Below are 22,862 nucleotides of genomic sequence, written 5' to 3'. Positions count from 1 at the left end.
ATTTTGGCATTAGGTGACATGGTTTTCATAGTTGAAGAAAAGGGACACCATCTCCCTAGATTGTCATGCTAACATGTCTCCTAGGACAGGTGTGATGTGTGAGAATATAGGGGAGCTACTTTATGGATGTGACTCATCCTTCCCCACCCCCTCCCAAACTCTCAGCTCCATGGTAACATAATTACCTTCAGTCCAAACTCTGTGGAGCACTTCCTGTAACCATTCGGTTCGGGGTTTTATTGCCATTAACTAGCTTAAAATTTTTTTTATTTTAATGAAGGACATTTTAATACCACTGTTGTAAATAGAAAGCTAGTAAATAGAAAGGTAACTGTAAAAATATATTAAATGAAAGAAAATATTTAATATTAAGTTCTAGATACTATTGCTTGCTGAAGGTTCTGAGTCTCAGTCAGGTGTTTTGTTTTATTTTGTTTTCCTTAAAAAAGTTCTGTTAGACCAACATGAGCAACTTAGTGCAACTTTCTCCTAGACTTAGGAAAACTGAAAGAAAATTAAAAAAAGAAGTCCTTTTTGGGTCTGAGCACCACATAAAGCCCCACCTATCAACTGTGCTAGGTTTATACTTTGGGAAATGCTTATTATTTTATCCAGATTGATTCTGAGAAGAAAGTATTAATCCCCCCTCCCTTTTTTTTTGTTTTGTTTTCTGGTGAGGAGACTTAAGGCACAAAAAGACTTCTGAATAACTTGCCCAAGGTTATAGAACAAGAAAGTCATAGAATTTAGGCTGCTGGAGGATAATTGAGACCTAAGCCCTTAGGAGACAGTACTGTGAACTAGCTAAAATGGCCGCAAGGTCATGAGGGATCATTTCCTTTTGCTCAGTTTCCTACATTAGATTCAGGCAGGGCCTGGCAGTATTTTTAGAAAATGGGTGACTTATTTTAGAAATTACTCTGGTTAGAGTGCTTTGACCTTTGTTCTAGGTAAAGAAGGAATGGGAAGAGGCTGAGCTTCAAGCAAAGAACTTGCCTAAAGCAGAGAGGCAGACTCTGATCCAGGTGAGACGCATTCCATTCTCTAGGATAGAGCTTCCGGCCTGACCCTTGGAAGTATTGTCAGAGCCAAACTCCCAGGAAGTTAGAGTTTGACACCTCCTTCCTTTTAGTTGAGAGCTTATGTTACAAGGAAGTTTTAGCTGGCCTGCTTTCTTTCACCTCCCAACTGGTGCTCTCTAGAGTAGCTCACCTACAGCAGAAGGAAAACAAATCCCAGGCCAGAACACACCTAATTCATGCCAGAAAGTAACCTTAGCTTGGCTGCGTTTGTTAATTCTGCTTTCCTGGCAGAAGTCTCAGTCATCTTCATTCTTAGGCTGTGACTTGTTTTTCAGCAGTACCGAATTCTTTTTTTTTTTTTTTACAGGCTTACTGAAAAGTCAAAGACAAAATAAAGCTCTCTGATACCAATTGATCTTTAACTTTGTAAGAATGTAACCTTAGAATCATAGCAGCACACCTGCATTCTCCTTGAATAGAGGAGAGTGTTGATAGAAATAGGGATAGCAATCTACAGCACAGATTTGGGTTTTATAAAACTTTTAAACATTTTATCAGAACACCTTTGCTTTTTTAGCAATCACCTCGAAAATCCAAGAGTATTAATTTCTGTATAGCCAGTGTATCCTATGCAGGGGAATTAATTTGACAGCCTTCAACTATGCCTTTAAACATGACCAGGTACCTCACAGATAACAGTGTGAATGACTCAACAGAACCCACCATATTACTGGAATATGTTTTAAAATTTATCTATTAGGCTGTGGTTTCAGGATTTTAAAGTTAGCACTTTGCTACAATGTGGAAAGCAACAGCATTCCTTTTCTTGTAGTGTACATGAGGAAATCACTAATGTCAGTTATGGAAATGCTAAGAAGTTCTCACAACACTTGATTTACCATGCTGTCATTAGACAAGGAAGTAATTATCCTGATAAATTAGGTAAAGTGCAGCAGGTCCTCAAATCATGTAATTTCATTCAATATCATTATATTATGATGTTGATAAGATGTAGTAGCAACTTAACTCTTGTTTGTATCATTTAGCCTATGGTAAAATTTGTTTGTTTCTTGTAATTTTGCTTAAAGTCACAGAAGCTATCGATGATGTTAAGTGAGGACTTACTATATACAGTACTTAAATCTGATCTTTGCTCCACACTCTGGACTTGTTACCGGTTTACACAGGCCTTGGGCAGGGAGAAGCCAGCACTGAGCTCTAAAATCATTGGCCTAGATTTCTTACAGGTGCCATAAATTATGTTGTTCCTACTTCCTGGGTTTAGCACTTCCAAGCTATGGTAAAAGCTTTGGAGAAGGAAGCAGCCAGCGAGAAGCAGCAGCTGGTGGAAACACACCTGGCTCGAGTGGAAGCTATGCTGAACGACCGCCGCCGAATGGCCCTAGAGAACTACCTGGCCGCCTTGCAGTCCGACCCACCGCGGGTGAGTCATGTGCACAACAGGTCACACTCATGAAGTGTATGTTCAGTGTTGCCTGCCCCAAAGTAGTGCTTGTGTAGAACTGAAATATGGCACACAGTCAGTAAAATTACATTTTTATGACAAGTTCTGGCAAGGCTGGAGGGAAAGAAAGAGGAAGGAGGAGAAGGTATCATGTTGTCATATCTGCTTATGTAAGCTTAGTGTTATACTTACACCTGTGTTTGCTACCTGTGATATGGAAATACCTAACACTGAGAAAGCATAACCTCAGGATGTTGGTTGGTAGTTATTCAATTATTGAATTTCAATGGTAGACTTACTTTCAGAGAATAAAAACATACCTTCTCATGAACAAAAGCTTTTGAACTATCTCTATTCTAAATAAGATTATGAAGAAAGGGGCGAAGTAATCATATAAAACCCTTTTGTGCTAGTGATCTCAGTCTTTTTTATCCCTTAACTCTAACCTGTCTTGCTTTGGAGGGATAGAAAGTATTGGAAAGGAGGAATTTGTATTCTTAGGTAGTAAGCAAGTTAAGTCTTTTCTGGGTGGTAGGGGGACTGCCTAGCTTGTATTAAGGTATTGGAGGCCAAGCCATTGAGAGAGTACATACTGGAGGAAGACATTGCATTAGAGATTCTGGGAGATACTATTTGTTAAGGAGCCAATATAACTTTGGAACTCAATTTTTGGTACTTAGAAAGGTAGCTTCTTGTTACTTGATGAGCTAGCTGAAAGCTTTTAAAAGTACAGCTTCATTCTTGTGCTTCACTAAGCTTTACATTCTTAAATGAATTTTTAAAGCTTTGTTTTCCTGGCTGTTTTCAATTCCCTAGTCTCTGGATATTATAACAACTGTTCTCTCTTGCAGCCTCATCGCATTCTCCAGGCCTTGCGGCGTTATGTCCGTGCTGAGAACAAAGACCGCCTACATACCATTCGTCATTACCAGCATGTGTTGGCTGTCGACCCAGAAAAGGCAGCCCAGATGAAATCTCAGGTACGCTAGACAAAGTAGAAATTGCTCCGGGAGACTGTTTCTAGTGGGACAAGGCTGCTCTGACCAACAGTTGAATAGCACTGATAGTCGTGCTTGATATCAGCCTTTAGAACATGATTTTTGATTTCCAAAGATATCCTGGGTACAAGAGTTGGTTTCTGCAAAGTTACTATTTTTAAAATATCTTTTCCTTACTTCTTATGTTAAGTACTTTCTACCTAAATAGTTTCTGAAAGTTTAGGGATACATGATTATATTGAAGAAAAGTCAGTTTCAGTCATTTTATTTCTGATTTAGGGTACCACCAGACTTAATATTTGAAATCTTTTTCTAAGCGGATATAACAAGCAGATTTTTAAAATTGTTCTCTTTTGTTTTCATTTAGACAGATAATTTTACATTCCTGGGTTTTGTCCCATGCCGGGTTCAGCTTTTCTTTACAGTTGTCTATAAAAGTTTGTTTCTGGACCCTCTTTGTAATTTTGATACTGTCTGTGTATTAACTTAAGTTTTACTCATGTTCATAGAAAATGAACTTGCCAACAAAACTACTAGCTCCCTTTTAAATTAAGAAATCTAATAATTCAACATATTAGTTTTCCTAGAGGGCCTAGTAATGACATAACTTATTTTCATTTCCCACCCATATTATAAATACAGTGCTATGCTGATGGTGAGTGCCCACTATATGTGGGAGGCACTCGTAAGGGTGGGTACTCGCCCGTCATTCCAGGAGCTCCACCTCCCAGCCTCTTGTGTGTGTTATGATTGGGAGGTAATCTGCCCAACAGTCCTAGGAATATTAAGTGCAGTATTGCACCATTTGTTGAACAGAAGTTTGTGTGCTTCCTGTCCACTTAACTAAACTCTGCATAGCATCTGATGATACAAAGTTGAGTCCCTGTGTACCCTTGAGCAGCAGCTCACAGTCTAGTATAGAATTAATTAACTATAAAGATGAAGAATAATTGTCCTTGAAAATATAGAGTTCACTTTAGCAGTTGGATGCTTGTGGCAATGAAATAACTCAGGCTCTTAAAGGGTGGGAACAATGTGGAGAGGAGATGAATGGGTCTGGGGACCATAACAGGAATCTGGTACGGACCTGGAGCTCAGTGCTTTTCTTTAAGCTGGATAGAGTAGAAGAGAAGAGAAAAAGACCAAGAATCTCCTAGAATGGCTTCCAGCAAACTTAGTTAGAACAACACATGCATCTTGATAGGGATTAGGTTTTTCAGATCTACTTGATTATTTTTTAATGTAATCATTTTCAAAATATTATATGGAAAAACTAGACTATTGTGTAGTATTTTACGGCAGCGGTCCCCAATCTTTTAAGCACCAAGAATCAGTGCTCTTATGAGAATCTAAATGCCCGATGGTCTGAGGTGGAGCTGAAGCAGTGATGCTAGTGCTGGGGAGCAGCTGCAAATACAGATGAAGCTTCAGTCTCTTGCTCACCACTCACCTCCTACTGTGCAAACCTGTTCCTAACAGGCCACCGACTAGTACTGGTCTGTGGCCCAGGAGTTGGGGACCCCTGTTATACAGGAGAGAAAAAATGGCCTCTTCTGTGTGGTGAGAGTAAAAGGAAAGTAGAGACCTGATCAATATATTAAATTAACAAGTAGGGAATGAGTCACCTGCAAACAAGGTCAAAGTGCCACACCAAGTCCCACAGGAAGTAGAACTTCCTTTGAAAATCTCGGAGGAAAATCCTAGCTCTGCTGTGTGATATTTAATGTCTGTTCTAACCCCTTAATTCTAGTGAAGCTTGGCTGCTGAATTACATTAACCTTTTGTCTTTTTTCTATTCTGTTGTCTAAACTCTAGAAAGCCCTGAATACAGAAAGCCTATTACGACATGTGCATATTTGACTTGGCTGTGAGTGGTGTGGTGCTTGTACCCTCCTCATGCTGCAGCTCAGAGGTTCACTATACAGGCACTAATGTCCAGTGTTCCTCCCTGTGGTTCCTGTCCTTCTGTGGATAGTTGAACTGTCCTCTCTCAAACGGCTCCTTAATACATCTGAAGAAGTATAACTGTCAACACATGCTAAGACTGGGTGGTCCGTGTTTTCAGTTCCCATTTGCATTTTTTCTCTGAGGCACTCACTCTTGTGCTTTCCCATTAATTTACTTGATTGAAAGAATGGAAAATATAAAATTAAATTGCTTCATCCTTGCTTTTAAAGATCAGAGAGACATTAATCTACAATAAAAGCTTTCCATTTAACTTTTCTCATTTTGACCCTTCATGTTAATGGCTTCAAGCCCACGTAATTAATCCATTGGCTTAGAGTGCCCTCTTTAGTAAGAGCTTGATAACTGCAAGTGTAATTAGAAATAACCTCACTCTGTCAAACTGGGGTGGAAATTCACCCAAATCGCCTTTCATTTCCACCCTGAAAAGGTTTAAAAGTAAGTGACCAATCTTAATGACTTTTTTAAAAAGTTAAAAACTCTGGAGCTTTTGCATTCAGAAAAGGTAGTAAGCTGTGGAAGACAGATGGTAGATGGTAGATAAGTCTTCCTTTATCACCTCTTAAAATCAAGTTTACTTATACCTTAGTGCAAATTTTTGAAAGAATAGGTAATTTAGTTAAATGCAAATAAACTAGTTCTCTTATTCACGATAATTATTTCAAACAATTGCTACACTAAGCAAAATCCATGAATGTCCTCCTCTCTATCCAAATCTGTTTTTTGGCCAGTGATTTCATTCCCTTTTTATCCCATCTCATCTGATCAGTAGTAAAGATTGGTTGACTCTTACCCATTTTTACTTAGAAAAATCTATCAAGTCCCTTTCATTATACAAATTAGGGTTCCTTTTAACTCATTCAGTACAGCTAGTAAGTTCTTAGGTGAAAATCAAATTAATAACTGGCTTGGAAATTTTTTAAATTTTCTTTTAACTTGGAATATTCTCTGTGGATAAATTTTTAGATCACAAAGGGGCATTACATGGTCTGAACACATTCTTATACTTCAGCAGTCAGTAAATATGGTGTGAGGGTTAATACATTCCCTCTGACCAACAGCTTTACTAGACGTTATAGAGGATATACCTGTTCAGCTGGCCTTTGTAGAAGTGTGTGTGGATGTCCCTCCCGGCCTAGATATTTTGGTGACAAGGCTTCTCTGCCACACTGTACTTTCAGGTGATGACTCATCTCCATGTGATTGAAGAAAGGAGGAACCAAAGCCTCTCTCTGCTCTACAAAGTACCTTATGTAGCCCAAGAAATCCAAGAGGAAATTGGTGGGTGCTGACTATGTTTGTATTGTGGCCAGGTGGGACTTCTTGCTAAGGCTTGGGAGTGATGGCTATACAAAACTCGAGAAATAGGACCAGCAAGGCCATGAAGCTGGACATTAGCATGCCCTGGTTTCAGAAGCCTGGAATTCACTGGAGCTTGTATAGCAAGGCCAAGTACTGGCTGTGAGCCACAGAGCCTTGAGTTTCGTTGACCTTCACTCTGTTACCATAAGAAAAGGCTAGGTGTGAAATTACAAGGGACTGGAGGAGTCTTATGTTACCCTCCCCTCCATGATTGTTGAGGTAGTTCAAGGCACTTATTTTATGCACATTCCCACTTCCTCTCCCTCTTCTGGTCTCTGCCTTCTTTATTTATCGACAAATATTTATTGTGGCTGTCCTGTGTCACAGAGTAAAATTATATACCGGCAGAAAATATTTCCTAGAGCTGATGTTCTAGTAGGAGAAAAACACAGGAAAACAAATATCACAAGGGGATGAGAGCTTTGTAGGGAGGTAAAACTAGGGTGGGATGGTGGAGAGTTGTGGGGCAGCTGTCTCAGGGACAATAATCTGAGACCACAAGGGGAAAAAAGCATCGTTAGCACAGGCATTGACTGCTGCGGAGGCCTGGGGTTTAAATCAGTAAAGGGCATAGGGAGGCTAGAATGTAAATATGAATGAGGCCAAAGAAGTAGGCAGAGGACAATTCGTTAAGGGATTTTAGCAAAATTAAGGAATTTTTATTTTATTCCAGAATAATGGAAAGCTGTTAGAGGCTCTTAAACTAGCGAGTGACTAGATTTGGATTATGCTTTTTAAAAGAACATGAATTTGGAAAAAAAAAAAAAAACTAATTGGCTGTTATTTGGAGATTGAAACTACCCAGGAAGTGGTATAAAAACCCAGGAGGAAGGTGGTGGCTGCACACACTAAGATGGAATGGGGGAGATTAGAGGCATGGGTGGTCCTCAGGGTGCTGTCTGGAGGGAGGTGAATGAGGTGTGCTGTGCTGTGGGTTCGCCGGGAGAGTGAGAGAAGGAGAAGCATCAAAGATAGTGCTCAGGGTTTCATTGTGAGCGATTGGGTGGATGGCGGTGCCAGATTTTATTGATGTGAAGCATGACACATGTGAAGTAGAAATTGCTATTGAAAGTGAAGTGGAGGTATAAGGTAGACAGGTAGATCGATGAGCCAGAGTCAGGCAGTGGGTACAAGGTACAGATTTGGGAGTCATGGTGTATGGGTGGTATTTAAAATGTGCCATTAGATGAAATTATTTAAACAGAGTGAAGCGTTAGAGAAAGGGAGTGCCCAGGATGGAGAACCCGGGTTCTCGGTGCTGGGGTTCTGCAGTGCCACAGAATTGGAGAAGGTATTTTGGGTAATTGGGCAGGAGTCGCTGACTGTGTTGTGAGCTGGTAAGATGCTCCCCTTGGCAGAGCTCTCATTCTGTAATGACATGAATCAGCCTGTTCAGATTGTTGTTCATGTGCCTAGAAACTAGGTCCTTTTGAAAACCTGGTTCCCTGCCGTGTCTGTCTTTATCAGATGAGCTACTTCAAGAACAGCGTGCAGACATGGACCAGTTCACTTCCTCTATCGCAGAGACCCCTGTGGACGTCCGGGTGAGCTCTGAAGAGAGTGATGAGATCCCGCCATTCCACCCCTTCCATTCCTTCCCGTCCTTATCTGAGAATGAAGGTGCGTATGATTGACAGCACAACTTCTTGGTGGTGGGGTTGGGGGAAAGGGGGAGAAGAATGCAGGTAGAAAATCGAAGTCAGAGTTTTGAACTGGGATTGTATTGGGGAGGCTCTCTGTTCCTGGTGAGAGATGGACAGAGGAAGAGAGACTCAATTCATTGATCACCTACTATGTGCAGGCACCATGCTGGGTGTTTTCAGATAGTTGGTTTCAGTATCACCACAAGGTTCATATTATTTCTCTCAACTATTTTTTAGATGGTTTGCTCAAAGGCCACTGTTTTTCCTGGTCCTGTCAGCTCCCTCCAGTGTGTGTAATGCCTTATATGTGGAAGTCACTTTACAGTTTAAATAGCACACTCTTATTATTATGTCACTGTCTTTTCATAACAGTCTCGGGAGGTAGGTAAGGGAGAGGCTATAGAGGTGACGTGGCTTGCTCAGTGTGACACCTCTGGTGTTAGGTGGAAATAAGAAGCTATGTCCCTCTCCTTCCAGTCAGGAATGCTTTCTTCTATTCCTATGCTGGTTCTTGATTTTTAAAGGGATCTCTAAAAGCTGTGGGTCTACACCAGAAACAAACAAGCTGCTGAGACTGGTGCCTCGATACCAGGGTGTGGAATCAGATTCTATTTATTTGTCTGCTGCTGTTGCTGCCGATGGTGGTATGATAAAAAAAATGGCCAGAGCTATAGAGTCTTTATCAAATGCCAACTTTAGCCAAGCATCGTTTGTGGATGTTCTTATTTAATCCTCAAATAACTCTCTACTGGAATGTCCCCATTTGCAGGTTCCAAGGTTTGAAGGGGTGAAGTGTCTGCCCAGGGTTGTGTAGCTTGTAAGTGGAGAGTAAGGATTTGAACCCAAGCTAATTTAGTCCTACAGTCCTAGGTAGTCAGTCACTTCTGACCAGATAGAGTTGTGATAGACAGAGGCCTTGTAGAAGGCACCAAGTGGGGAGGAAGGGTCATCCAGCTTAGCCTTCAAACCTTAAATGCCTTTTAAACTAGTTATCTCAGAGATACCCATTCAGTACAGTTGATCTGCCAATAATATAATAGAATCTGAGAAAGGAACTGGCTAAATAGTCACCACTGCGATCCGAAAATCTCTTACAAACCAGACCTCCATGGAGGCTGTACAGTGGCCATGGTTACACAACTTATTTGGGATGGGGGCATCTGGACATTTCTGAACTAGGATTTATCTCTTTTTTAGAAAACCACAGTCAATACTAACTTCTGGTTTTGTTATTTTCTAAGAAAAAGAACTTTATGGGCTAAGGTAAATAATTTTAGAATTTCACAAAATTTCCCCCAAAAGACCTATGACAGACCTACTTCTTTCTCTCCTACCTTCCAGTCATTTACTATAGCTCTTACCACTGGTTTGTTTATGGGATATTTCAGGCATGATTTTTAAGGAAGAATACTTTTTGTTCACATTATGGAGAAGTTCTAAGATAGGGAATTTGAAAGAAGCCATTTTCTTTCTTAATCTCCTTTTCTGCTATTTTTGTTTTTATTGTTTTTCTTTCTGCTAGACACCCAGCCGGAGTTGTACCACCCAATGAAAAAAGGTTGGTTTGTGAGAGATGTTTCCTTTAAGACCATCATGCCTATCACTTCCCCAGTGTGTCTGATTTCTCATGTTCCGTTTCATAACATCATTGATTTTTTCTGCCTCATTCTCAGACATGGCTGTGTGTGGAGCCAGAGTAGTCCTATCTCCAGCCCTATCCAGTGTCAGTGGTATTGGTTACACTTACTTTTTGGATGTCCAGAGAATACCAAAGTAACTAAAATAGATTTTTCATGAATTCTTCTAATCTGTATAGACTTTTTAAAGTGTATCCAGTTTAAACAGGTTGGTTGCAAATTGCTAGTATGTAAACATTTAATATGCTTAATTTATGGTCAGGTGGAGAGTTATTTTCTTTTACCTCTTTTTTTTTCTCTGCTGTTCCCACTTGCATCTGTTCCCTTTTTAGCTGTCCCTTGCCCTTTGTCTATGCCCAACTGTATGTTGCCAATTGTCTCATGTCCCCTGAATCATATTAATCAGAACGTTAGAAGCTGATGGATGAAACAGGTGGAGACAAGTAAACTCTTGCTGTAGTGAATCTCCAGTTTTCAGAAAAAGTTAACATTATGTAAGCACTATGCCGAATGCTTTGTGTTGCATACTTGGTCTCATTTAATCCACTGAACACACTGTAGGTAGGATTTTTAGCTCTTTTACAGATTAGACAGTTGAAGAAGCCTAAAGAGATTACAGGACTCACTTAAAGTCATGAGTTTAAGAGGCAGAGGAACCAGAATTTAAACCCAGTTCAGTCTGTCTTCAAAGCCCATGCTGTTTCTGTTACATAAAATGCCAATGTTGGCTACTGAATTTCCCCAGGTGGTTGGTTAGTTCACAATCACTAGAGACAATGAGTCGGTTGCAGTGTTTTATGTTATTTATTAGTGTGTGTGTGTGCTGTGAGCCTGCTCTTTTGGCTTTGTCAGATGGGTTATGGATAGACCAAGTGGTATTCCTTGGCTAAAAATGTGGTGGGTGGTTGTTCCACAGCTTGCTCTCAGAACATGAGTGTGATTTAAATCTTCTAAAAATTGCTTATATATAAAAGCTTATTGTATTCTACTGGGATATGCCTCTTCATCATTGTTAACATTCCTTTGAATAGCAAGCACATCTTAAGATGTTTATAGATCAAGCTTAAGATGTTTTCAGAGCAAGGTTAGTTTTCTAGAAGGTTAACTGAATTTTACCCTCATACATCAACTGTTGTTAGTTAGAATAATTCAAGCATTAATTTTTGGTCTCTTAAAGTAGCTTGTTTATGCATTTTATAAAACCAAAGTGTTTTTGGTTAGTGTTGAAGAAATGTGTGCATTATATCACTAAAAAGTATTCAAATAGCCTGTGCTAGTAGTAGGACTTTAAATTAGTTGTTTCAGTGGTACGTTATATTTCAACTATAATCTTTCCTTTAAGACCTGTAAAATTTTGAGGAGATACTGAGGAACAGTGATGGATGGAGCTCAGAATTACAGTCAGTTAGGCCTGAGCATGAGCTTCCTAGTGAGCACTATTCCTCTTTCTCAAATAAAGTGTAATTTCATTGGCATTTTGAGACTACAAGTGCCAGCCTTGGTTTAACTTACCCTAGAATCAAATTGTGAAATTATTCTTTAAAATGAAAGCCTTAGAAAAAAAAATTGCGTCATTTTTGGCTGTGTTCTGAGTTACTGCTTTAGCTGGCCTGCAAGTTCAACTGCAGTAATTATGAATTGCTCCGTCAAGAACAAGTCTAGTTGTGAGCTGGAAAGCTTTGCTGTGGTTGGCCTGGTGTCATCATCTACCTTTGAGGCAAGCACAGGAGCAGCAGCGCTTTGCCTATACATATGTTTGAATGCTACTCACTTGCAGGTGGTCACCTTAGAATGCCGAGTATGCTGTTAGGTTGATCTATTTATAAAAGGTTCTAATCATAGATGTCAATATAGAACTGTATGTATTATTAGTAATAAGAAACTCAGGATAGCTAGAAATCACATGCTTTGGAGCTAAAAATAAAGAGGATTGCTCTTCATTTTTCCTCTAGCTGGGTTTGTGCTACCTTCAGTCATGCTGCATCTTTAGATATCATTTGGAGTGCCACCCACAAGTGACGTTGGCTCAGGCTGTCTGACCTTGACAAGATGAGTGTTGCTATTCTTGCTCTGTTTGTAGAAAGATACCTTCCATCCTGGTGTTAAGATTCTGCTTGTTTATGGGATGCTTCCTTCCTGTTCATTTTGTAATAACCACCGAGGATGTGGCCGTCTGTGACCTTTGTCCTGAGAGAGTTACAGCCTATTGGGAGACATGGGAGAAAATCAGTAATTACAGTGATTTTAAGTGCTATAACCTGGGAATGTTTCCCAAGAGGAGCTGCAGCTTGAAGGACAAATAGGAAGGGCTTAAAGTCAGGGAGGGTATTTCAGGCAGAAAGAATTGCCAGTGGGATAAAATATGATGCTCAAGGCAAACATGCAAATTCATTGTTTGTATGAGAGTTGTTTCATTCAGAGGGAACCCCAAGTGCTGAAGGAGCAAGTTGTGGGATAATAATGGAAGGTGCTCAGTAATGACACATAGGGCATTACATATGTTCCATGCTAGGATGCCTTCGGACTCAGCTTCTATTTCTCTTAAAATAAGTATTCTCTTCTAAAGGCTTGCCTTCTTTCCAATTTGGATACATGTAAGCACTATCTCTTCATTATTCCCATCGGCCCTCTGAAAAATACCTGTTTCATTCATCCATATGAAGTACTATGTGACCTCAAAAATGGGAACCAAGTAGTCTGTTAAGTCACAGGGGGAGGTGTTCAGTGGGGGCTCCCTGCCCTCAGGAAGGAGTTGGCTGGTTCTGTGAGAAGCATGAGGTCAGACCATCCTAGGAAACTAAGCTGTGATCTTTCTCCACACAGGCTCTGGAGTGGGAGAGCAGGACGGAGGACTGATAGGTGCTGAGGAGAAGGTGATTAACAGCAAGAATGAAGTGGATGAAAATATGGTGAGCTATTTCTCTCTTCTGCCATGCCCTGTTTTAATTTTGAGAATAAGTGAAGTGAGAGGCATTGTTTTAGATGCTTTCCAGATGAACTGCCATGTTCGTGTTTTCCATCTGGTAGAAAATGGGTGGGCTCCAGCCGCTCTCACAGGTTTGCTGTATTTTTTAGTGTCTGGGTATGAGAAGGAATTGAAAAGTATTTTTCAGCAGTAGCTCATCTCTTGCTATACAGTGGGAAAATGTATTTTTAACTAAAGAGATGAATAAAATATCAGAGGCCCTTTTCAAGTGAGTAGAGATTTCATAACAAAAATGGAGTAGAGTTGGGTTTGGTTACTATACTGCCTTAGGTTTTTACTTCGTATTAATTATTCTTCTAGTATTTTCTATCACTTATATTTCTGGATTATCCTTAACTGAGTTTGATATTTCACCCTGGCTTCTTGGTAATCTGTCCTGAAATATCTCTCCACAACAGTTACCTGAAGGTAAATGGAGGTAAAGGCCCTTAAAGGACCAGCTGCCATACAATAATATTGCATCCACACTTGCTCCTTCTTGTAGGGATTTGGTGAGTGGATTTAGATGAATGTGATAGACCGATTGGTTAGTAAGTGTTCATCAGGTATCTGCTTCCCCTCACCAAATAGTAAATGGAGTTATATTTACACTAAATTTCTCCTTCCTCCCAGTTAATGGCATTTTCTTATCGTTTCAGGTCATTGATGAGACTCTGGATGTTAAAGAAATGATTTTCAATTCTGAGAGAGTTGGAGGCCTTGAGGAAGAACCGGTATGTGTTTAGCTCCAGAACCTAATGCCAAGTTTTATGTCCATCTGAGCTACTTCTCTTTCCCACCTTCTCAGTTCAAGTAGATAATGGGAGAGATGCTTGGTGTGTTAAGTTATTAAGGCCCCTCATCCTCATTTTTCTGTAGTTTTGGAGATTGGAAAAAGTGGGTGTCTCCCCATATGGGTGCTTACCTGGAAAGCAGGCTCCTGGAGCTCCCTCAGGTTTTAGAGACATGACTAAAGGAGCATGGCCCTCATCAAACTGCTTGTTGCCCAGTTGCTGCTTCTCACACTGTGCAAATGGGCACTGGGACTATGTCATGCATCTGCTGTTTTTCTTTTTTAGGAATCTGTGGGACCATTGCGGGAGGACTTCAGTCTGAGCAGCAGCGCCCTCATTGGCCTGTTGGTCATTGCAGTGGCCATTGCTACAGTCATTGTCGTCAGCCTGGTGATGTTGAGGAAGAGACAATATGGCACCATCAGCCACGGGATTGTGGAGGTGAGCAGCTGGGCTTTCTTCCAGCTTGGCCCTGAGCTGGCAAGCGTTTGTTCTCTGCCATTCAGAGCTTTACAGATGTCAAGCGTCTGTACTTCTTGGGTACTGCATAGCAATATAATTACTCACTGGATTATTTGGTCACATTTTGGAAGTCAGCCCCAATTGAATTATGTTGATCCTGTGACACAAGGCCATTGCCAACTTTTAACATTAATTTGGGCTTTGACTTGAATGTGAGGAAATCATAAGAGCATTTTATGCTATAGAGGGTGAAAACTCTTTTCTCCAGTTATTTCTTAATGTTCCTTTTTTCAGGTATGTTAGATATTCGAGAATGAAGGTCTCTAATACTCTCCTTTGTTGTTGCTGACTTGTTAATAAGGAACAAGCCACAGGTATATGACAGGTCAGGCAGTGGTGGCAATCATGAGTGAATTAAAACTTAAAAATATGAACTAGGACTAATAGTGTTCTTTTTTAATGGGAAAAAGGGCAACAAGAAATTTAGAAAGAACCAGAGCATAAGATTTCTGTTTTGTTTTCTGCTGATTTGTAATTTAGGACTGCTTACCACCTTGTTTTTGGGTGGATAGTGGAAATATTTCCAGTCTCTGGATTCTAGAAAATGAAAACAATAAAGAATATAATATGCATTGGAAAATTAGTTCAGATGCATGTTTTGGTTATTTTGTTTCATCTCCTGCTGGGCACAGACCTAGTTGTAGAATTTCGAGGGCTGAAAAAGACCTTATACATCAGGGATCCTCAACCCCTGAGCTGTGGACTGGAACCGTCGCCTGTTAGGAACAGGTCTGGGGCCTCTTAGAAACCGGATTGCACAGCAGGAGGTGAGTGGTGGGCAAGTGAGGAAACTTCATCTGTATTTGCAGCTGCTCCCCAGTGCTAGCATCACCGCCTCAGCTCCACCTCAGATCATCAGGTATTAGATTCTCATAGGATCACTGGCCCCTTATGCCAAAAAAGGTTGGGGATAGCTGCTATAGATTATCTGGTCCCAGTCCCTGTTTGTTTGTTTGTTTGTTTGTTTGTTTGTTTGTTAATTTTTATTTTATTTTAAATATACAGTACATTAGTTAGAAATTTATATAGTTTATGAAACCCCCTAATTACTCTTTCTCTCTTCTAGCTCTCCGCCTAGCTGTTACATTAATGCTAACTGCATTCCCTATGCCATGCTCCCATCCCCGTGACCATCTATCAACCTCTGATTTGTACTTCTTTAGCCCTTCACCCCATTCTCCCAGCCTCCCAACCCCCTCCCCTCTGGTTGTCACCAAATTGTTCTCTATATTTATGAGTCTGTTTTTGATTAGTTTGTTCTTTTTGATCCTTAGATTCCACATATAAGTGAAATCATATGTATTTATCTTTCTCTGACTTATTTTACTCAGCATGATAACCTCTAGGTCCATCCATGTTGTTGCAAATGGTAGGATTTCATTTTTTTTTTCATGGCTGAATAATATTCCATTGTATATATGAAGCATAACTTCTTTATCCAGTCATCTGTTGATGGGCGTTTAGGTTGCTTTCATATCTTGGCTATTGTAAATTGTGCTGTCAGAATATTGGAGTGCATAGATCTTTACGAATTGTTGTTTGGGTTTTCTTTGGATAAATACCCGTAAGTGCAATTGCTGGATCAAAAAGTATATCCATTTTTAATTTTTTGAGAAACCTCCAGACTTTTCACAGTGGCTGTACCAATTTGCAATCCCACCAACTATGTATGAGGGTTCCCTTTTCTCCACATCCTTGCCAACACTTGTTGTTCTTTGATTCATTGATGATAGCCATTCTGGCAGGTGTCAATATCTTATTGCGGCTTTAATTTGCTTTTCTCTGACAATTAGTGGTGACCTTGAGCATCTTTTCATATGTGTTTTGGCCATCTGTATTTTCTCTTTGGAGAAGTATCTGTTCAGATCTTCTGCCCATTTTTTAATTGAATTGGTTACTTTTTTTGCTATTGAGTTGTATGAGTTCTTTATATATTTTGGGTATTAACCTCTTATCAGATGTATCATAAGTTAATATCTTCTTCCAGTAAGTCGGTTGTCTTTTTGTTTTGTCGATGGTTTTCTTTGCTGTACAAAAACTTTTTAGTTTGATGTAGTCCCATTAGTTTATTTTTCCTAGTCCTTGTAAGTAGCAGAACTGAGACTTGCTAGTTTCTGTGGTGCTAGGAAATTCAATTCACTCTTTTCTCCAATGTAGACTAAGCTTTTAGGACTCCAGTTTTCAGAAGCATTGCCTCTTGGATCGTCCTCTTTTCTCTCTCCTCCCCCTGTGTTCTCATCATTGGCTCTTGTTTGGTTCACCCAATGGAAATGGGATGTTGGGCTGGTTTTGGTCCCCAGGGGATTGCACAGCAAAGAGCTGAGGTCTTCTGAACCCTGTGCCGTTCTCTTAGATGCACCGCAGTGATCCTCAGTCTCTCTCTCTCCAGGTCGACCCAATGCTCACCCCTGAAGAGCGTCACCTGAACAAGATGCAGAACCATGGTTACGAAAACCCAACCTACAAATACCTGGAGCAGATGCAGGTTTAAGTGGGAGAAGCATGTGGCCGCCTGGTTGGAGTAGGGTGGTGCAGGTGGGCCAGAGAGGTCCAGGGTTTTGAATCAACTACTGACCAACAGTTACTTCTAAAGGATTTCATCTTACATTCAGACCTCCTGCATCATTAAGACTATAAAGTACTACTGTAGAATCACAATTTCCATTCTTTTAAATGGGTGAAAAAAATGTTAATATAACAATATATGATATATAAACCTTAAATGAGAAAATGATTTATTGCAGATATTTGATGTAGTTTTCTTTTTTAAAAAATTAATCAGGAATCCCTCTTCTATTGTATCACCTCACACATGCTCTCTATAGACATGAAAAATGTTGATTTTCAATGATAGACTGTATATGCAGGTTGTTTGTTCCAGTTGCATTGTATAAATCAACTCTTTAAGGTTCATTCACTGTCCTGGTTTGGGGTTTTTTTTGTTTTTTTTTAAAGGCAATATTCCCTTTTTAAATGAGCTTTCAGAAAGTTGCCGAGAAACTAAATGAAATAGGGAACCATAAGACCATTGAAGCACATCTTTAATACCCTCTCAAAATTATTTTAAAGGACCAGTATCTTGGGAGTGTAGTATTCCCACTGCTGGGTACCTTGGTGTTTTCACTCACGTCCTGTCACCAAGGAGGTTAAAATTAAAAGCATTTGAGTTTCCAGCATCTTTGAGCGAGCCTCATATATACAGAATAGGGCATCCACTGCTGCTTTCCTTCTAAATCCAGTTCTTCCACAGAAATTAGCCTGCAGTTGTGTATGACCTTCTTCACTGCCTGCCGTTTACTGACCGTAGCTTTTTGTGACTCACTTCCCTCCCAAATAACGTCCAAGTGTACTGTCTTTTCCTCTTCGGACATTTCCCTCTGAAGGCGCTGATCCTCATCCCTCCCCGTTGTACCTTGACTTCTCTGCCCTCCCTCTCCTGTCACCAGCCTTCTTGGTGTTCACTCAGAAGACTACAGTCATAGGCAGCCGGTGGCCTAGGAGAGACCATGGGAGGTTTGCTTTGTGTGAAGGGGGGTGTTCTGAGCTGTACCTGATATGATCTGTAGACACCATTGAAAGTGTTGAAGATTTTGTTTTCTTCACACGAGTTTTTGTAATGCTTGTATAGTTGATGTTGATGCTCACAGCTTTTTCTTTATTATTCTGAAGGTTCTGGTAACCTGTGTTATATTTTTTTCTATTTCCCTGTGACTATTTTTTTTCTCTTTCTCCCCTTTCCTGTATCCATGTCTCCTCCCACTATGCACAGATAAACTTCACCTACAAACTCCTTAATCTGATCTGTGGAGAATGTACAAAGTTTAAACACATCAATAAATACTTTAACTTCCACCAAGACTCCTTGTTTTATTATTCTGCAGTGACAGTTTTAACACTCCTGCCTCCAGGACCATGGGTATCTTCCTTCTCTGAAAGATTGCCAAGCTGCTGGCAGAGGCAGAAATTAGTTACTCAACCAAGTTCGACTCGTAAGCTTAAATTTTATGAAAAAAAAAAAAAAAAAAAAAAAAAGGAAAATCAACCTGAAGATGGGTAACTTATTAACCTCAGAGAAACATTTCTTTATTATTTCTTTAATGCTTTCCTCCACTGTATTTTATGTTTTCTAACATTCTTATTGGTTAGAACTTGAACTTCCCTGATTGCTTCTTTTTCTTTAGTTTTATTCTATATAATGAGTGATCGCACTACTTTTATCTTCCAGCATTTCTAGTGAATTTTATAATCACATTTTAAAATTTTGTAAAAGATGCTCATTTTATCTTACTATTTTAACATTCCTTCTTTTTATGGTGGCAAATCCATCTGAGTTTATATGTTAGAATTTTTAAAGGTTTTTCCCCTCTAAATTATCTATTTGCTTTTGAGTTATTGATTTCCTATAAATATGTAGTGCTCATTTTATAAAATATAAGAATAAAGTACAATGTTAACTTAAGAGGGAAAGTCAGCCAAGAGTTGTCCAGCAAAATTTAATTTAAACTACCAATATTTATTAATATGAGACTTTTTAAATATATATATATATATATACTGGAAACAGTAGGGCTTGTGGCTAAATTTTCAGAGAAATGTTTGCAGTCATTCCTGAGTTTCTTTAAAAACCTGCCACTAGGAGGTGATGTTTTTCTCATTGAAGGAGGTTTGTTTACATGACAATTGCTTACTGCACTCTGTGCCTGGGGGAGGTTTTCATTGGTGATCTTTATCTTAAGGTCTGGCTACAGTATAAGAGTAAAATCAAGGGTTGATCTCAGTCTTCACTCTTGTTAAATGTACTTCCAATTTATTTGGTGCAGTTAATATCGCATATACATACATGTGTGTGTAAATGTACATGTAGGTACACATGTGATGTATCTTCCTAGGGTACTGGAGTAGGAAGTGTGCATTTTGTGAGCCTCTGGCCAGGATGCCCCTTGAGACTACCAGTTAAACAGCCTGGTTCTTCATTAACAGTTGGCACTTCCCCATCTGCTTCTCTCCCAACATTGGCCACTCAAGTTGCTACAAGAAAGGTTGTGGAAAAGATGAAACTTTTTTTTTTTTTCATTTTTTGAGTACAGTTTCTGCCAGGGTGCTCAGAAGACTGTTGCCACTTGACCCTGTGCCATATCAGCTGGAAAGTCGTATCTAACATTCATTATCTGATTCCAGCTTCATTAATTTTAGTGCCCACCATCTGCTAGCTGCTTTACAGGCATTGTCTCATTTATTGTCTTAACTTTTATAGCATGAGTATTTTACAGAAAGCTGAGGTCTTTCTGGTCTAGTGTTAAGGAATGGCGCAGATCCAAACCCTACAGTCAGTCCCTTGTTCGGTAGACACATTGGTCCTGAAAGACAGTGGGTCACCTCACAAGCTGGTGCCTGTCAACTAGGACCCATCCAGCTGGTCAGCTATTGGGACTTTGATCCATTACCAACACTCCTGTTGATAATGGACCATGGAGAAGCTCAGGGCTGGTGAAATTGCCGTGGCTTCTGTTAACACATTTATTACTCAGATGAGGTCAGTACAGAGGCATTCAGGGTTAGAGTTGAATGTTGTGGAAACCAGGCTCATATGTTTCCCTTACTCTGGATTGATACAAATCTGTAGTTATGGTATGCGTGTAGAGATAAAGTTTTTTTAATTTTGAAAGAAAATGCTATAGAAATTATGTAAGCTAGGGACTGGCCAACAGGCCTCACCCTAGACCAGCTCCACACTGTCCCCTCATCATGTAATGAAAGAAACTTACTCATCTGGTTTCTGCCTTGGTGACTCACCTTTGCTCTCAGGAATATGGTGGCCCTGCCCACCTTGCTGTCAGTCTCAGGTGCCGAGAGCTCTCAGCTGACTTTGCTATGAGATACTTCTACCTCCCTGTCTGCTCACAGTTATAAATTGAAGCCAACCCAGATGTCCTGGTAATCTGGGCTGGCTTCAGTTGCTGTGACATTGAAAATTTTAGAAGATACCCAGTTTGGCATGAGTCCTTAAGATTTGAGGAGGTCCAGGGGTCCACTCTAAAGGGAACTTACTGTAGCTTGTGTTACTCATTAGAAGTGATGGCCATGGACAAAATGAAGGAAGGAACTGAAGGGGCCCTTATGCTTGTCCTCTTACTTCACTGTTGTAGCATGGACACAAAGCCCCACGCTTTTCAGTATAGAGCCAACGTCTGAGGTGTGTACAACAGGTTCTTTTTCCTGGGACTGAGGGTAAAGCACTTTTGAAACAAGGAGAATGGTGTCTTACCTTGTTACCTATGATAAAAGGGGATATCGTGTCTGTCCGCTATGGATACTTAGATCAAGCAGGCCTTAACAGTTATAGGCTGCTAATGCATGCCCACTGTGGAGTAGCCCTGGTATCCAGAGAATGGGACAGGAGACTTAGTTAAAATTTTTTTTCTAGACTCCTTGAAATGGGTGGGGCATGACTTTCTTGAGGAATCTTCAGGAGTTCTCTGGCCAAGTTCAGCCAGTTCTGGTTGAACTTAAAATAGTGAGATCACTGGCTCTTTCTCAGTAGAGCAGCAACCTCCATCAATAAAACATTTATATTATATGCTTTGTATGTACAGTTATTAAAAATTACGTACATGCACTATCAAATAGAAACTTGGAAAGCATAAAAAAGATGATTTCTCCCCAAATTTTATTAAGGGGACATACAAAGCATTTTGGGTCCAGTAAAATACTACTAGTTTCAGTACAAGCAAAGAGATTGCCTCGGCCAGGTGATCAAGGCCAGCATCCACACTGACAAGTCATGGTGACAGTTATGTACCTTTGATATGGTATGATGACACTTTAATCTCTGGTCATTCTCCCCAATAAAACATAACCCCAGGGTCTTATTGTGAAAAAAGCATCAGACAAATCTTGGGCTACAAAATACCTAACTAGTATACCTCCAAACTGTCACAATCATCAAAAACATGAAAAGTCTGAGAAACTGCCACAGTCAAGAAAAGCTTAAAAAGATACAATTAAATATGTATTTTAGAACATAAAAAGGACATCAGGCAAAAACAGGGAAATCTGAATAAACTATGGACTTTAGTTGAAAGGGTGAGAGGAAGAAAGCAGTTTTTTTCAGTTTCTCCACTGTGAAGTTACTCCCCCTTCTCTCTTCCCACTTTGGAAGGAGGTCACACTATTTTCCGCCAACACTTAAGGAGTGGAGACTTATGCTCCCCCATACCTTAATATTTTTAAAATTGTATTTCAACACTGAGCAATTAAAAAGTCTGGTTCTAAAGTCTGTTTTTTTCGTTACTGTAATTAATGGCTATCAAAGCTGAAAGTTCTTGATGGTTTCGTGGGTGTATACATACGTCAAACTTAACACATAGTACACTTTTAATATGTGTGTGCACTTTTATTGTATGTCAATTATACGGCAATAAAGCTATTTCTAGAAATAGCCAGAAGAGACACCTCCCCAAAACAGGCTGGAATGGAAGAAGTGCCTCGTTGGCTGTGCCTATTTTAGCACAATACTACATTTCCAGTTCTCTCAACCAATTCTGTTTCCAAGTTTAAGAATACAAATAGGTCTTTTAGGTGAGACATCAAAATTTAACAGCAAAATTTCCCAGAAATGGAAATCTGTCCAGACATTTGTTTCAAAACTCTCCATAACATGAATTTCTTTAGAAAAAATTAAAACGTGTTTTGTTTTTTTTGGTTTTTTTTTTTTAGTTTAAAAAACAAAACGAAAAAATAATGTAACATTTCGAAGCTCAACAACTCTTGATATACTTTGTCACAAGAAGAATCTCTGGTATAAAATGTTTTATTGGTCACTTAATCATTAAAAATATTAAAAATTTTATTATCAAAATAATGTTTTGTGGCATATTGTGCATTTATGATTTCCTTGTGGACTAGCACCAAAATCTTATCTGGAAATATTTACTCCAATCAAAGCAGTCAGTCCCTCAATATTACAATTTTCCCAGATTTTTCATAATACATTCCTTTCCATAAAATATGAAGAGTCAGCTATAATGTTATAAGCAGGAATACTTCCTGGTTCTTTTTCTAATTTGGCCATTTACTAGCTTAGTGACCTTGGGGATGTTATCTAACCACTCTGCTTCTCCATTTAAAAAAATGGGGATGGTGATAGTACTTACTTCATTGGGTGAGGGGTGAATGACCACAGGTAAAGCTCCTAAACCTAGACTGGTGCCCAGCACAGAGCAAGTGCTCAATGAACGTTAGGTATTATTTTTAACTGTTGAAAACATATCTTCTCCAGTACATAGGGCTCACTAAAAAAAAAAAAAAAAAGAAAGAAAAATAGTACTTGTGTACTTCATGATTAATATGGGTGGCAAATTTTAGACCATAAGCAGGGCTACAATAGTGTCAATCAATGGTCATTGGCACCAACTCAATGCCAACAGGAATCCCCAGTTCGGGGTGCATTGAAGAAAGAAACTTTATTCTGTGCAAACAGCTCAACTGTG

General features: G+C 39.6%; 1 protein-coding gene across 4 annotated transcripts in view; it reads left to right on the top strand.

Moving 5' to 3' along the window:
• Nucleotides 1-18,225, top strand: part of APLP2 (amyloid beta precursor like protein 2) — a 72,458-nt gene extending 54,233 nt beyond the window's left edge. For 2 of the 4 annotated variants that reach the window (XM_016139271.2, XM_016139274.2), the window contains 10 exons: nt 951-1,025; nt 2,308-2,466; nt 3,339-3,467; nt 6,632-6,731; nt 8,280-8,432; nt 9,978-10,013; nt 12,916-13,001; nt 13,717-13,791; nt 14,137-14,292; nt 16,763-18,225. In XM_016139271.2, coding sequence (XP_015994757.2) covers nt 951-1,025; nt 2,308-2,466; nt 3,339-3,467; nt 6,632-6,731; nt 8,280-8,432; nt 9,978-10,013; nt 12,916-13,001; nt 13,717-13,791; nt 14,137-14,292; nt 16,763-16,864 — 1,071 coding nt within the window. In that variant the 3' untranslated portion in view covers nt 16,865-18,225. The remainder of the gene's footprint in view (nt 1-950; nt 1,026-2,307; nt 2,467-3,338; nt 3,468-6,631; nt 6,732-8,279; nt 8,433-9,977; nt 10,014-12,915; nt 13,002-13,716; nt 13,792-14,136; nt 14,293-16,762) is intronic. The other 2 variants (XM_016139275.2, XM_016139273.2) reach the window with 1 other exon arrangement.
• Nucleotides 18,226-22,862: the final 4,637 nt, after the last annotated feature.

Source organism: Rousettus aegyptiacus, unplaced genomic scaffold (assembly GCF_014176215.1).
Source record: "Rousettus aegyptiacus isolate mRouAeg1 unplaced genomic scaffold, mRouAeg1.p scaffold_m13_p_5, whole genome shotgun sequence".
Lineage (NCBI taxonomy): Eukaryota > Metazoa > Chordata > Mammalia > Chiroptera > Pteropodidae > Rousettus > Rousettus aegyptiacus.
Note: the sequence above shows the minus strand (reverse complement) of the source record. Positions and strands in the feature narration are given on the sequence as shown.